General features: G+C 40.9%; 1 protein-coding gene across 1 annotated transcript in view; it reads left to right on the plus strand.

Moving 5' to 3' along the window:
- The first annotated feature begins 8 nt into the window (after positions 1-8).
- NME7 (NME/NM23 family member 7) overlaps positions 9-17,032 on the plus strand; it is a 90,369-nt gene continuing 73,345 nt past the window's right edge. Inside the window, exon 1 of the mRNA XM_039559322.1 lies at positions 9-91. Coding sequence (XP_039415256.1) covers positions 89-91 — 3 coding nt within the window. The 5' untranslated portion in view covers positions 9-88. The remainder of the gene's footprint in view (positions 92-17,032) is intronic.

A 17,032-nucleotide genomic window follows, 5' to 3' on the forward strand; every position in this document is an offset into this window, starting at 1 on the left:
GGCGCGGGGGCGGCGCTTCGGTTGCCGGGGCAGGGGCGGGCTGGGCATCGCCATCGTCGCCGTCATCATCCTCATCACCATCATCGCCATGGTGAGCGGGGACATGGGGCCGGGGGCAGCAGCGGCGGCTCCGCGGGGCAGATGTCCTCAGGGCCGCAGGCGGGAGGTGCCGCCGCCGGGACGCGCCCGGCCCTTGCCTATGGGGCTCGTGGGGCGCACCCGGGGCATGTTTTAAGGGGCCGTTCGGGCTCGCTGGTGCCCAGCTGGTGGGAAGCTGCTGGTGCCACCCCGGAGCCGCCCTGAGCTGGGCATAGGCTGGCCCAGGAACTCGGGAGACCGAGCGGGAAGGCAGTGGTGCATTTTGAGGAGGGAATAGGTTTCAGGTGCCACAGTCTTTATTCCTGACTGGATCTACTGTGTAGTAACGCAGGACAGACGACAGGATGTCATTGCAGGGACAATAATAAAAGAAAACCAGTTTGCATTTTAATATCGGGGAAAGGTTCTTCATCCAGAGGGTGGTTGGGCACTGGAACAGGATCCCCAGGGAAGTGGTCACTTGGAAGCACCAAGCCTCACAGAGTTCGAGAAATGTTTGGACAACGCTCTGAGGCACAGGGTGTGACTCTTGAGGCTGCCATGTGCACGGCCAGGAGTTGAACTTGACAGTCTTTGTGGGTCCCTTCTATTGCAGCACATTCTGTGATTATAATGGAGCTCAACTGAGTCCCCTTTGTTCAAGATGGTGTGCAAACCCCAGTGTTGTAGAGCTGATTAAAAAATCAACAACTTCGAGTTGCATTTTGTACTCTTAACTCATATGCAAAACGCATGCAGTGGCCTGGCAGATGCACCTGCTGGTGGGTCCACCCTTAATACCCATCTCCAGCGCCTCAGATTTGCCCCAGCCCCTCCAGCAGCTTATTTTGCACCTTGCTTTTGGAACATAAACTTAAGATCAGCAATTGCCACTTAAATAGAAATGCCACTGTTTGTTTTCAGATACAGGGGTTACAAGTGTTTTGTTTAATCAAGGTAAAACTGTAATTTTCAATTCCCATGTTGAATTTATTCACGTCGGCAGAAGTCCTGCTTTGTGAGTTGTACCTTAGGTAAAGCGTTTGCTTTGTTGTAGTTGGCTGTCACTGAGTTTGACATGTCTCTAACCTCCCTTTATTTCTGAGGTGACGCCAAGTTAACTTCATTGAAGCAGTGTGGAATCTTACAGCAACCTCTAACAAAATGTTTCATGGCATATTTGTTTAATTTCTTTTCAAAAGCCTTCAGTGATAGGAACTACATAATCTGTTGACATAATTCCATTGCATGATGATTTTTATAGGTCACTAAGGTTTTTTCCTATTATATTCTGTGCTGGAAATGATACCAGTGATTATTTTTTCTGTCCTTGGTGGGTTAAAGATATTCCATTTTGTCTTTTATGTGTAGAAGTACTTGAAGATTATAACTTTGCCCTTTCCTTATTTCACATTTTTCTTCAGTAAACAAATTTTTTTCTCTTAATATTTTTCTACTGATAACTGTGGGTTTAAAATGTAGCGATTTTCTACTCTACTTGCAGTTTTCCCTAAATGTAGTGTTTAACCTCTAGGTTTCTTCCCAGCTTCATTGTGTTTCACTGCTGCCAAACAGAGCAAAATATTTGTTTCTTGTGGTTTAGATCTTCATATTGCCAAATTCACCATATTTTTTTCCTGAACTGTTTTGCACTCTCACTCTCACTGGAACCTACTCTAACTGTCAGATTTCCTGTGGTTTTGTTGTCTGGCTAATTGCTCCCCTTGTATTTGAATTTTTATTGCAGTACTTTGAATTTGTTTCTGTAGAATTTTCAGATTATCATTCTGAGTTCTGCTTCTAAGCTGCTTGCAATCTTTCCCACCTTAGTTGTCAGCCCAGATTCTGGAAGTGTGCTTTTTCAGTTTCATTTTCAGTGTAGTAAGAAAAATGAAATATGAAACAAAGCAGGTCATGGCAGATCATTGTGGAACACCATCTGACTCCCAGTTGGCAAGGGAAGTATTCCTAATTGCATCTTCATATGATAGACATAGCTGCTCTTTAGTTTAGACCATAATGCCTCACTCAGCTTGCCAGGTTCTCAGGTGACAGATTAAAAAGCCTCTTCAGTTCCCTGTTTGTCACAACCGTGGCTTGTCCCTTGCTCACTGGGTCAGAAAAAGATTTGTTCTTGACAAATTCACGTTACCTGCTTTTTATTACTGTATTGTTGTCTTAGATGTTCAGTGATCTGCTTAATAACTTGTTCCATAATCTTCCCAAACATGGCCTCTCTTGCCCTCTCCTGTGCCCTGGGATCTTTCTTCTCTGGCCTTTCAAGTGTTACAGAGTCCTGCTTGTTTATTTTATACTTAAACTCCACTATTTTTTCCACTTGTGTACCCTTCATCCTGACAGTTTCCTGAAATGCATTAAGAATAATTTGGCAGCTGGAAGATGATGGGAAAACAGATATTTGGGACTGAGTGCTGCTCAGTTAGGTGGACACAGGATCCTGGGAAAGGGCTCAGTTATGTGACTGTTGGATGCCATGACTTTATGCACCTGACCCATCTTAAACCTTTTCAGAACATCTTTTCTCAGGAGCAGAATCAAAATATAAAATATGCCTTCTAGTGGATTCAAATACTGATCTGCAAGCTGGATTTTAGCCTCAGGATTTTAATCAGATTCTGAAAGTAATGAGTTTTGAGTTAGAAAGCTTGACCAGCCCTTAGTACTAGGTTGCTTCCACTTAATCATATAGCTTGCCTAAGTTTTAGCACATATACCTAGTCAGAAAAAAACTGTTACAAGTCTTATCAGGGCCACTGAAAAAAAAAGGTAGTAACTTTTAGTGGGATCAGTTTGGAGTGTATTTGTGTCAGACCCTGTATCCCACTCATGTGCAAGCAGTGCTGTGTGCATTGTAAACTGGGCAGGCACGTCGCTGTCGTGGTGGAAGCTGAGGTAAAGGGACAAGTGTTCTGAAGTATCCTGCAGTTATTTGGCTAACAGCACTTTGGCTTTACAGCCTGCTAATCAGTGGAGAACAGCTTTCCTTGTCATCAAATGGCAGTATTTCAGATCAGTTCTGGTGCATTCTGGTGTCTGCTTTGTAATTGTGTGAGACATGGCTACTGTGGACGGTGAGCAGTAAATTCCCAAAGGGAAACCTGCTTTTCTCCACCCAAGATATGCTCTCCCTCTTGGCTGCTGGAATGCTTTATTACTCTGTAATGGTACCTTTCATGTAATCACATGCAGAGATGTATTTGTCCATGATCTTAACAACATTAGTTTCTTTTGGTTCATCAGTTTAGTGCACTCCGACACTTGCAAGTGTTCCAGATATGGAAGTGCAGCCTTTTCCAGAGAGCAATGGGCTCTGTACACCACAGATCCAGAGCCTGATTGTATTGGAAACACTGCACATTGGTGCAGTTAGAGGATTTCCTTTTCCTCCACCCTTTGAAACAATTATTGTTACCTCTGCAATCTGGCAGCTGCATTCTCCATTAAAAGGACTCTTTGAACAACAGGACAGAAAAATTATTTCCTTCTTGTCCATAAAGAAATCAAGCATAAAAGCCAGGTGACTTGTCTAATTGATGCCATCTGGCTTTGATCTTGCAGATGTAGAAGTGGTTAGTGGAATTTAAGTGTCCAACTACCTTAGTTCTTTTTGCAAAGTTAGGGGAAAATATATATGTGAAATTGGCTCTCCTGGTTGCCAGAGCTTGCAGTCTTGGAATTTTGACAAAAATCTTGTATATATCAAGGGATGAGCAGTTCAGCTTACTTTAACAGAAAATTTGACAACTTGTGTGTTACGTTTGCTGTAATTATCATCAGTAATTATTATCATTATTATCATCAGTTTTATTAGTAAAACCCACAGCTTGGAGAATATCAAGATGGAAATCATCAGTTTAGATGAGACAAGGAAGAAAAATGAGAAATTTTTAAAAATGCTTTGATTCATCAGTGGGAACTACTTATTTCCTTTTTTGGAAATGGATCTTAGGAAACGAATCAGGAATTTCTAGAACTTGACAATAGTGAGTCTTGGGTTTTCATGGCGCGTTCAAATTTTCAGCTGAAGACTTCATAAAGGCAGAACAGTTCATGGGGCTGTATTGGTTTACAGGAGTTTCATTTGGGACCCAGTAATCTCAACCATACTGGATGAGCTGGTAAAATGGAATAATCTGGGGGAAGATCTGTCATTGAGAACAGAGTAAACTCTTTCCTGCTAATAGACTTTCCTGAAAAAGTGCATGTTTATAAAACAACTTCTCGTAATTTTTAAATTGCATACTTCCTGTTGCAAAACAGTTGCCATTCCAAAAAAAAAAAAAAAAAGGCATTTTAAACTCTTCCAGGAAAAGATGCAATATCTCTACAAAAGACACTTTCCTGATGCGTGAGAAGTTTTGCTTCTTTGGTCTTAAAACAAGACTCAGTTTCACTAGAGTTCCAGCTGGTGATTACGTTGAATTTTTCTTAGCTGCACAGGGGCCTGATCCTGGCAGTTGTCAGCTTGCAAGACAGAACCAACCACAAAGACAAGTCTCGGTACTCAATGGCCAGCTGTTATTTGCAGCATTTCATCCCAGGGAAAAAAACCATTTGTATGCAATGTGAGGAGAAAAGAAGCCGAATGCTATCAGGTAGCCTCTAACTGCTATTGCATAGTGAGTCTTCCTGTGAGCATCAGGAGCATGTCATGGTTTCTTCTTGAACTGCTGATTCCAAACAGTGGAAGTTTACTTCTTCAGCAGATAGGCTGTGTGCATTGCAGAAGGTGTAGCTGATAAAACAACAGATTCTTTGGCACTTTGTCAGGCAAGTGAAAACTGTTTGAAAACCCCCATAAGTTTCCTTTGTTCCAGGAGCTCATTTTGGGTTTGGTGCTGACATCTTTATGACGTTATGTGCTTTATAAAATACCACCCTACAAAGTTGACAGGTTTAGAATCCATGGGATAAATTACCTCCTACTGTGTAGCCAAGTCTTGGCTTTGGCTTGGAGAAATTAACATCTCTCCAAATGTAATTTTAGATGCAAAGTCTTGGCTTTGGCTTGGAGAAATTAACATCTCTCCAAATGTAATTTTAGATGCATTGATGGCTCTTCTGATGGCTCAAATATGTGACATTGTGATAGTCAAAGCTACCTAACTTTGTCTAATGGTAAGTTTGATACTAATCTCCCTTTGTCACCCAGAGTTGTCTGTCCAGATCCTTTGGGTTGTGGGTACAGATCTTAATAACTGACATGTCTGTCCTAATGATATGTTGGGTTTTTTTAAATATATATGTTGTCAGAAACTCAAGAACTTCAGGAATTACTCAGTGAACCAGTGCCAGGAATAAAGAAAAGTTACAAACTTTTAGTTAGCAGTAAAAAATAATAGAATTTGATGACAGAGACAGTGGTTATTTAGAGAGGTGTTCCAGGCAGATTTGATATAGATAAAATTTACACTTAACTGTGAGAGCTCTGCATTTTTTGAAAGTACACCTAGGTTGTTGTTAATACATGAACCCAACTGGTCTGTGTAGGATCTGGAGCAGCTTGGAAGAATGAGCCTTACCTTTGGGCAAAGAGACACAAGCTATAATTAGAATCATAGAATTGTCATTTAGGTTGGAAGGGACCTCCAACCTGCTCAGAACAGGTCTAACCATACCAGGCTGTTCCAGGCTGTGTCCTGGCAAGTCCTGAGCATCTCCCAAGATGGAGGTTGCACACTTCCTCTGGGCATCCTGTGCCAGTGCTTGACCACCCTCTTGGTAATTCTTTTTTTCTAGTATGTGACTGAATTGTTCTATGTTTCCACATGTGTCCTTTGCATGTTTTGCTATCACTGTGCACCTTCACAGAAAAGTCTAGACCCATCTTTATGGTATATTTCACTTAGGCAGTTGTAGACAGCAGTAAGGTCACTCTCAGCCTTCTCTAATCTGGGTAGGCTCAGTTCTCCCAGCATCCTCTCATGTGTCCTGTTTTCCAGACCTGGACTGCCTTGGTGGCCAGTGGCTAAGCACTAAAAACTGAACCTTTTAGGTTTTTCTGTTTGATAGTGTCTGTTTCCTTTAAGCCAAGGGAGTAGTGACCCTCCAAAAAGTGGGTTTGGCTTTTCAGTTGCCTATTTTAATGTCAGTTTCTAGAATCCTATGGTGATCTGGTATATCTACGTGGGATACTCTTTTAATCATGAACTGGCTGGTAAGGAACAGTGGTAGTAGGGAGGAGCTGTTGCTCTAAGTCTGAAGAGGGCTTTTCCATGAACACTGACTTTTAACTATAATTGTAGCTGCAAGGAATAATCACCAAAAGTACTAATTCTTGAACGTAAGCACAGGGCTTGGCCTGATCCTCCCAAACTGTTTTGTGTTCCCCTGTGTCCTTATACAGATGGAAATCAGAGGCCCTGGTGCCTAAGCAACATGCTGGGGTTACTCAGTAGTGTTTTGTGAGTGGAACCCCATAGTTCTTTCCCAGTCAGCAAAATGGAAAGAAAAAGCAGCATTGGGTTCAAAAAAGGGAGTAAATTTTGTGTAGCAGGGCTTTGGAATGTGCTGTCACAGTTTAATACTAAGAATGACAGCTTAGCAAGTATTTGCATCTCTAATGAGCGTATCTCAGATCAGATGAGCACACACAAGAGGTAGAAATTCTTTTTTTTTTTCCTCACACTGTATGCCTATTAGAGTTATGTTCCCCGCATGAGATGAACTCTGTGAGGTAGCCCTTACAAGTTGTCCTTGAGTGGGCAGCTCTGATACTGGCTTAAAAAATGTGGCATTTGGATTTTTGGAGGCTGGGCATTGAGGAAAGCCACCTGCTCATGTGTTTCAGTTTTCCTGTGTGAAAGGACTTCATCACCCTGGCTGTTGTGGTCTGTGCTTTCTCATTTAGGCATTTCGGCCCCCTCTTATGAGGTTACTAATTCTGAGGTATGGTGCGCTAGGAAGAGACGGCAAACAGAGGTGGCTTCTTACTGATCATTTCAGAAGTGAATTCTTGGGGTTTAAATAAGGTGCTCAACCTGTCCTTGGGCACCAGAGGGTGCTCATGTCTTTGCAAAGAAGTGGCCCTCTCCCGAGAGAGCCACTGTTCCTGAGAGCCTGTTGCATGATCTTTGTTTGCATGGGATCTTTCAATAATTGTAACTACCTTAATTATCTTTTCAAAGAATCACACTTTTTCTGAAGAATACTCTAACACACTTGGAAAGAGAGCCACATATAAGAGATGGGCTCCCCACACACGGGAAGTGGGGAGAGGTGGGTAAGCATGCTTGAACCTGTTCTTCCACATTAACACTGCACATTTAAGTGTGATCCCTCGCTAAATTTAGTACTCCTCCTATTTTTAGCCTTTCCTTGTATTCTTTCTCCTACTGTAGGGACTGCATTATGCTGTATGTTTTCTAGTTACATAAGAGCAATGCTGTCCTTGCCCTGTCCCATGGTCTCTGGTACAATACACTCTTTGATAACTGAACCGTGGTCTTTTGAGTCTGAACACTCCCAAATCACTGGGATGGAGTAGAGGAACTGTGATCTGGATCCAATCCTTGCAGCTACTGACATTCTGGACTAGCAGTGTTTCCTGGAGGCTGCTGCAGGGGCTGTGGTCTGGGCAGAATTTTCCCTTTCTGACTTCTTCCACAGGTGCCTGATTCCTGTGCTGCAGTGAAGGGGCTGTGGAAGCAGGAAATCAGGATGAACTGACTGACCTGCCTCTGCTGTGTTTTTGTCAAAATGAAGGGGTATTTATGATGCCTAAATAGTACAAATATTTTAGCTATTAAATCTTGCTATCCTTCCGTGAAAGGAGTGATGGTGATGATTATTCCCATTTTACAAAAGTGGGAAATATAGCCTCCTTTTTTAAAAGGTGCTGAACATCGAATGCACTAATGCAGGGGGCAGCTGTGAAGGTGGAACTAAGCAATTTTATCCAAACTGTGTGCGGGATTGGAATCTCTCAGTCACTGTCTTCATCCAGCAGAGACGTTTGCACTTCTGGGGGATAACATAGTTCAGTTGTGCAAATCTGATGACAAAAGTCCTATGCTTTGGGAGAGAAATAATCCATGATTTTAGAACAAATTTTCATGAAGTGAACCTGTAAAAGTCTTTTAGGATTGGCAGAGTTTGGGAATATGATTATACTTAGCCACTTTGCTTTCTGTTCCCCACAGAAGTTTTTGATTTCTTACTTTACTAATGGGAAATTACTGAACAGCTTTTATCATGAAAACTTCTGTTTGCATGTAACTTGTCATTAGTCTGACTTCAGAATAAATTATGACCATGACATCTGTACTTGCTGAAATCTGGATTTAGTCCAATTACCTTAGAATTTGACACAATCTGAGAGAAAATAGTCAGCATTTGGTTAAGCAGTAGTGTAGACAAAATGCTTGCTTTAAGTGCCCACAGTAGTGAATGAGAAACGTGTCAGCAGAGTTGTTTGTCTGCTTCATAGGACCATAAACAGTTACTGGAACATGGCAGGCTCTGACTGTTCCAGGGGGATGCAGCATGTGAGGTCTTCAGAGCATTCACACAAACTCCTGGGTGCTAATTGCTCGTGGTATTGGCTGGCTGAAGGACCTGCTCTCCCCTAGCTGTGATTCCAAGGCAACCAACTTGTTCTTGTTTAAAAAGCTTTTCAGAAGATTATTATGAGCTGAGATAATCTGGAGATGCTGTAGGCATTATACTACTTTGAAGTGCTGTTGACAGCTTTAGTTTAGGATTTGTAGGTGTTTCCTTTCAAAGCTCTACTTCCAGCTGCTTGTAACTTTCTCAAATTTTAACCATTCTGTGTGAAAATTTCCAGATTGATTCTACAGGAGGTTGAAAATTTCATAGAATACCTGAATAAGAATGTGTGGGGAGAAAATTTGAAAATGCTTCAGAATCCTAATTAAAAAAAGAAAAAATCCTCTGAAAAGCTTTAGTTCTCAAAATACTGGAAATTGAAAGCTGGAAGCTTGCCAGAGGAATGGTTTTCTATAGAAGAAAACTACCTTTGAATATTGACATCAGCTTTAATGTTAGGCCACGTTCTGAGGCTTTCAGAAATGTTTTTCCTGTAAGTACAATATTCGTTGGATCTTGTAACGGGATGTGCACAGGTAGCTCAGTGTTTCCCTCCTGGGATCACATGGAGGCATTAATTTCGTGGCTGGCAGGTGGAGACACAGCGTTCAGCAGTCGACCACGGCAGCATTAGTTCTGCCACTACTGGCTGATTAAGTGCAAAGCACCTAAACTTTGTGCTCTGATGTGATTATGTGGGATGACCCGCTTTGCAAATCGTGCTCTGAGTCAGGGAACAGCTCTGCTTTCGCTTACATCACTGTCAGGCTCTGCTGGAGTTAGTGGAGACAGACAGGCATGTGCTGAGCGCTACTGACTGCTCTTAGAGGAATTACCTGTGATCATGTAATTAGGAGTACAACAATACATGATCCTATCATCTGCAGCTTTATAAATGTGCATTACATGGCCACATGTTCTCCTAAAGACAAGATGTAGCTGGTCTTCTAAAGCTAAACCCGGCTGAACAGAGCAGTGAGGAGCAGTATGGCATCCTTCATGTGTTTTAGAGAAATTGTTTTCCATAATTGGAAAAATAATATGCATCCTGTAACTAAGTACTTAACTATGACATGTAATTGCAGAGGATTGAAGTTACTGGTTGAGAATTTCAATTCTTGATTCTTTTATATGAGAGACAGAGGGAAAAAACCATTAGGTTACACTAATCATGCCTACATGCTTCATAGGAAACTTACATCATTTACATAATCTAGTAGTAGAAGAAGATTTCTTGCTTAGTAAATCAACAGAATAGCAAGATAATTTTGCTGATGTGACATGAAATTGCAGATTCCTAAATCTGAGAAGAAAATTTGAGGCCTTCAACCTTCTAGAGCTGTGTTTATCACAACCCCGAAGCATAAGGGGATGATTTACTGAACTGAGATCACAGCTGAAGAGGAAGATTCCCTGGGTTAGTGCTACAGGATCAGAAGTATCCCCATGCTACGTGGCAACAGATGGACCAAGTAGCAATAGCCATATGAACATACACAGTCCAAAAGGCACCTGAGAAGCCTAGGAACCAGTAATACTGGAAGTCTGTGGATCCAAAGGATGTAGCACCAGTTGGAGGAGGGTAAACACAGATGCACTAGAGTGTTTGACTCAATAGATTCAAATTATTAAGGATGTTAATAATTTATCCCATCTTTGCTTAATTTGAAATAGTCTAGAATTTGTGTGAAATCTTCAATAGGTAGGCTTTGCTTTCTACAAGGAGAGGATAAAAAGAGATATGCTTACAAAACTCATCAGTGAGCTTCTGAATACAAGTCTTGGGTTGAGAATTGTCTGTAGTCAAGACATTGTCATGGAAATTGCAGTTGCCAGATGTTTTTCCTTTTGAAAAGTGATCTTTTGATTTTACTTTTTCACTAAAGAAAAGCCTGTTGAGAAAGTAGTGGGAGGTGCAACAGCAGTGAGGGGGCTGCAAAATTGGAGTTCTAAAAATGATTCCAGCTCGTGTGTCAGAAACATGAATAGAAGAGGAGGAGGAAAATGAGTTTTAAGAGACACAGCTAATTGAGTGCTCTATCTACACAGTGTTGTGGATTTAAGTTTTGCCTGGAAAATATCCTGTATTACATAAACTGTGAAGGTAGAAGATGGCTTGAATAACACAGTTTAATAAGCATGCACTGATGAGAATTCATTTTGGGATTTAAGGTGCACAACAATGCTGGAAATTAGAGCACTTTCTGCCACACAGAATGTTATTTGTTAAATACCACCAGCCTGTCTGAAGTCTCTCATTTCAGTCTTGCAAAATTATTGCTAACATTTAATGGCTTAGCTACTTCTGTGCTTTTTTGCCTTTCCCTTTTCTTTCACAAATGGAGATGTTTCCTTTGAAGAATTATTGATGATGGAAAATTACTTGTAGTAGGCAAATAGGATTTTACATACTGCTCTCTGTTTGTTTGTCTCAGAAAACCTAAGTTTGTGTGGTCACAGTCTGTTCATATCTGGCCACTGAGTTTTCCCTCTGGGAAGTTTAAAGTTTACTGGCAGATTTCAGTCAGACTTGGCAGAGGGGTACTGATGTTCCTCCAGGTTTCACCAGAGTGAGGAGGGGGAAGAAACTCTCTAGTTCTTCTTTTAAGAAAGACTTCACTGTGAGCTCAACTATAGTTGACATCAGAGAATCCAGGTGGGTATGAGCCTTTATTGAACACCTGAGCTGAAGAGAGGCTGTGGTCACAACAGTCACGGATGAGAAACATGAATATAGAGAACCAGGCATCATTTTTTCTCATGCTTGCATAAGTACTTGACTTCTAAAAGAGATTTTTTAGAGATTTCAATTGTTTTAAATGTTTTTGAATTTTCTTCTTCAGCTTTATGTCTACAGAGGATTGTCACATTTAAGATGTCCTTCCATGAAAGAGTAGCACTCTTAACCCACTGGCTGAGACTGTCTTTTAAGCTAATTGAAATTACAGGTTTTTTGTCTGGTGGTCTGAATTTGGGAGTGCTTGGTGCTCTGTGGGAAGTTTGGCATAGTGCAGGGCCTGCACCTAAAAGTGTTCAGCTGAAAATAAAGCAGGGCTTGTCAGATGTTAAAATGGGAAAACAGGAAGGCTAACAAGTCAACCATTTAAAGCAATCAAACTATTTATTTCTGGGGCTCTTAGGAAAGGAGGTGATAATGGGAAGGTGCTTCTGCTACTGGTCTGTGGGGGGAGTATAACTACTGTGAGTAGCTGCTTCTGTAGCTGTGATTCCTGGCTCTTGCTCCTCAGACCAGGAGTTTATCACTTACTGCTTTTCATTTGTGCTGAAGTCCTCTTCAGGACTAGGAAGTAGCATTAAATCTGAAGTGGGGATTGATCTGGAAGACGAATTATTGGAGATTTATGAGCTTTGAGGAACTGTTTCAAATAATTCATGACAGGACTTAGATACCTGCTGTTAGAGGTTGATAGTACATTTATAGCAGTAGCTTCTGGACTTTGGAGGTTGATTATACGTTTATAACAACAGTTTCTGGACCTAATTCTGAAAATAATGTTCTTGGTGAAAGCAGCTGCTCAGGTCCCCCACTTCACCCTGTTTGAAGAGCGCAAGCACAACATCCGTCTGAGGAATGCACCAGCACAAATGGCAACAGTTGGTGGGGTTTTTTTGTAGAAACTATAAAGAGAAAAGATAAAGATACCTCTTCACTGGCCATTTCACCTTTTTATTTTGGTTGCCAAGCTCTTATATATTTTGATTTTTTAAAATCTTTTTTCTTCCTGAAAACGTAAGGTAAGTACATGTTAATGCATAAGCAGACTACCTGATGTTGGAGTCAATCAGCCTCATGGTATCTTCACCTGAAATGTTATACAATAATTAGTATTCTTATACTTTGAAGCCATCTCATTTTTTATAAAAATACTCTTGCTCTTCCAAAGTATTTTTGAGAGTGCCACCAACTTGGTTTGAGGTGGGAGCAGGTTGGAAAAAATGTTCCCTTAAAATTGTTGCCAGAATTTTAGGAAGCTTCAGAGCAACTTTTCCAGAAAGCTTTTTCAGTGTATTAGGAGAAATACCCGTTTGGTGTGAGAATAGTTCCTGTCTGCTGGTCCATCCTGTTCCCAGTGATTTTCATAGAAACAGCTTGGTCTGTGGTTAGCTGGAGGTTTTCCCCGTGACAGCACTGGGTTTTACAAAATACAGAACACAGATATCAGGATGGATCAGGTTCAGCTTTTACTGAGGTTTGTGCAGTCTTTTTATTACTTCATTAGGAGATGATTCAAATCCTTTGATTCTTTTTCTCTCTGGTCTGTTTTCAGAGTCACTGAGTCACTGAGAAAAATCGAAGGAGCAGCAGACAACAAAGCTGCACCCTTAAAATGTAGCGATGCTCTGCATGACTCCTGAAGCTGTAATATGTGGGCAATGGGCCCTGAGCCTGTGTCAGATAATGCCTTGCATGTTGAAGTTCCTGACAGTGTGTATAATCTCAGAGATACAAGATTGCTAATAGCATGTACAGGTGCACACTTTATAGATACCTCAGGTCTTATTAATTTTGAGAAATACTTTGTTACTCTTTCATGTGACGTTCTCTTGAGCTGAAAAAAAACCTCAGCAGCTCCCTGTATTCTCCATTGTAAGATAAACTCTAGTATGAAATTTCTAGTCAAAACCAGAGGAGGAGGAGGAGGAGGAGGAGGAGGACAGAAGTACTTACCCCAGAATAGTACAGTAGTGTGGCTGCCCAGTGGCATCATGAAGCATTTGGAAAACCAAATCTGTCTTCTGCATAGGTCAGACCAGAAGGATAAAGTTGTTTCTCCACCTTTGCATGCGAGTTCCTTAGTCCTTGAGCTGCTCTTCTACCACTGTTGCTTCTCATGAAAACCTTTGGAAGATCTCCTTTGGTTTTACTGCGGACAGAAGCGTTTTGGAAGTCTAAAAGGTTTACAGGACAAGATACTGTGTCCTGTCCAGCTTGTTAAGCATTCTGCTTTTTGGTTGCCCTCGGCAGTTTGGTTCCAAACGCACCATCTCCCTCAGCACAATTTTCTGGGAGCACAGTTCTTTGATGGATGCTTAGATTTAGCTTCTAGAACTTAGTCCCATGCTAGCTAAGAATGACTGCTTCCCCCATCACTTTCGAAAGTAAATGCAAGATTGAGCATTTTGAATTCAGCTGTACTTCAATAAGCGTTTCTCGTGTGCACAGAGCCATCCTACTGCATATTCACACACGTCAATATCAACATGAAGCGTAAGGCAGCAAAACCCCACATGCATTTCAATGTTTTTCTGTGCAACTTACAGAAGGAAGAAGAAAAAAAGCCTGTTCTTTCCATCTTCACAGTAGGTGAACTCTTGACATTGCTGATCTCAGTGGTTCTAGATTTTACCATGGAAAGGAGATGTAAAACCTGAGCTCAAGACAGCTATTCTAAAAGTATCAGTATGCAAATGTAAAGTGCATAGTCACTGCTGGACTTTTTAGTGGTAGTAATTTTTCCACTAATGTGAACATTTATGAAAAAATATTTCTCCCTGAGTAGGTATTGCTTGGTAAATTGCATAGTCATGAGAGCAGGGGCTATGTGTGATTTTAATGAGGGAATGGTACAGAAATGAGTGGAAATTAATTCTTTCAAGCAAGAATTTTCTGAGTTATAATGTACTTATAGATTCACTTGATTTGATATTACTCGAGCTGTTCAAAGGAGTGTGATTTCAGTGGTGACTAACATGCCTGTGCCATTTCCTAGAGGAATGAGATGCTCTCTGGTCAAGAACTGTGAAATATTCCCCTTTCAGGACTGACTCTTGGTCTGGAGCAGTGTGGTGCATTGAACATGTTACCACCTGACAGGTCATCACTGTTCTCTAATTGCTTTCTTTTGGAGAGTTATTTTCTTTGTGTTTCCTTTGTTAGGAGGACGGACAGAAGCCAAGGATAAAACTTAGCTTGCCTCCATAGTACTTCCTCATCTTTGAGACTCCTTCCCACTTTGCAGTCAGGACACATTAGTGAAGGGGTGTGTGAGAAGGTTGTTTGCTACACCAGTTCTGTTGACTGAGTGGTAAACTGATTGAAAATAAATGGTCAGAAATTAGAATTTCAGAGCTGTGAAGGCTTAAAAATGTATTGCAATCCTTACAATTTGTGATGGGAAGTGGTCAGATTTTTGTGTTTGGTTTTTGCCTTCAAAATCCTACTCCATTAAATAGGTACATGAAAGTTTCTGTTCTTGTTTGAAAACATACTATGAGCTTAATATGTACTCACTTTTAAAAACTTACATTATAAAATTGGTTGGCATTTTTGATGACTTGGAGTGGCAGTTTCACAGCAAAGCCTGGCAAGGGCTTCCCAGGATAAGTTCACCATATCATGATTGTATTCCGTATTGTCTCTTTTCTGTTTTAAGACTACCTGTATGATTCTGAAATAGTAAGCTTGGAGTTCTACAGTGTTTTAGGTACTTGTTTGGCAGGGTCTTCAGTTTGCTTTTAGTGTTGAATTTCTTCACTTTGCAGTGTGTGCCTCTGAAATGTTCACAATTATAATGTTTCCAGTTATTTTTACAGTGTTTCCCATAAGCTTCGAACTTTTTTTCTGATACTGTTCTCTACATGTAGAAATATTTATTGCAATAATTTTATGTCTGCACAGCAGAGAAAATTCTAGTTATGGCTCAGGAGAAGCTTGAGACTTTGTTTTGGTCATTTTAGAAAAGTATTTTCTGAATACATAACAGTGATGGATTCAAGCTGTTGTGCTTACTGATAGCTTTTTCTGGGTGTTTGGGGATTAGCTCTGCAGTTTTTCTCAAGTCTAAGTAGCATTTATTACCTTGTTTTTGCTTACAATGCCAAAAGAAGATAATACAGAATGGTGATTTCTGCTTTCAGTGGCCAGCAGAGCTTGCTGAATAACAAGTATTAATAGCTCAGACATTGGGTAAAATCCTTTAAAATTAATTTCAAATTGATCTTAAAACCAAGGTTATGTTAAAAGGAGAAAAAAAGCAGACTAATTCCTCACCACACGACACACAGTGCAGTTTCTTTCTGTAAACATGAAGGTGCTGATGATTGATACTAGTGACTAAGTAAAAAATCTAGTGGTGTTTTCTTTGGTTGTTCACATAAATACATTTCTTCCCTGAGACAAGAGAGCATTTACAAATTTTGGAAGTTTTGCTTAAATGAAAATTGGTAGCTTCTCTGGCAACTGCTAGCTGGAAAATACAGTTTCAAGAGGTGCTAGAACATGAAATAAGTAACATGTAATTGAATCTGATTCATAGTAATGCAATTACATGTCTTCAGTGTTATGAAGAGGCATTGGTTAAAGGTGGTGCATCTTTTTTATTTCATCCATCACTAGTCGTTTTCTGGAGGTAGTACTTGAGAAATGCCCCATCTCTGGAAGTGTTCAAGGCTGGATGGGGCTTTGAGCAACCTGGTCTGGAGAAAGGTGTCCCTTCCATGGCAGGGTGGTTGGAACTGGGTGATCTTTAAGGTCCCTTCCAACTCAAAGCATTCTATGGTTCTATGAAACAGAACTGTTTTTCTTTTTAGACAATGTCTTTGGTAGCAAACTGCTTCTCTATAAAATCCATTCTTGACAAGATGGTGATTAGTCAAATTAATTGAACAAATATCTTGTTGTCCAGTAGTGTGAGTGTAAGATCAAAGTTGAATTCAGTCTGACAACCCTTATTACTGCTTACTGCCTGTATAGCAAAATTCAGGAGTGAGTTTTGCCAAAAGACAGTTTGTTCTGACCTGCATATTGCCAGAATGATGGCAGTAGCAGTAGTGACGCAAACACATCCAGCTCAAGCAAGGGCCGGAAACCAGGCTAAGTCCCTAGGGAGTTTTCATGCTGGATGCTGCACGTAAAAGATGAGCTTAACTCTTGTCAAAGGCTGCAGTGTGTACTGTACAGATAATACAGAAGTTGGAATAGCTGATGCTAATAAGGTTTCCGGTGCTGCACAGACTTCTACAGAGAGAAATGGAAACTCTGCATCCTTCACGGGCTCTGTGCTGCCTCCATGGCATAAGTGTTTCTGCAGTGCAATCGTATCTTTGCTTGCAGTGTAGGGGGTACCATAAGAGTTGACGGGCGGGTGGGGCATTTGCCACGGTGCTTTTGACTGAAGAGGTACTAGTGTTCATCACACTGTAAAATTCTGAGTTTGTTCTTCATTATCTCATTCTTTCCTGCTGCTGCTTCTGTTAGGACTTCAACCTGCAGAAGCACTTAGTCCTAATTCAGTGGTAAGCTGAAGATGCTGGAAAAGTATGATTCTTTTCCTGCTGGTGTTTTAGATTAGTCATGGAAGCTCACAGCAGCTCTCTGTCTTGTTGCTTATTAAGTTGTCTTTGTAACAATTGAAATGCTGCTGTT

Source organism: Corvus cornix, chromosome 1 (genome assembly GCF_000738735.6).
Source record: "Corvus cornix cornix isolate S_Up_H32 chromosome 1, ASM73873v5, whole genome shotgun sequence".
NCBI classification, from domain to species: Eukaryota; Metazoa; Chordata; class Aves; order Passeriformes; family Corvidae; genus Corvus; species Corvus cornix.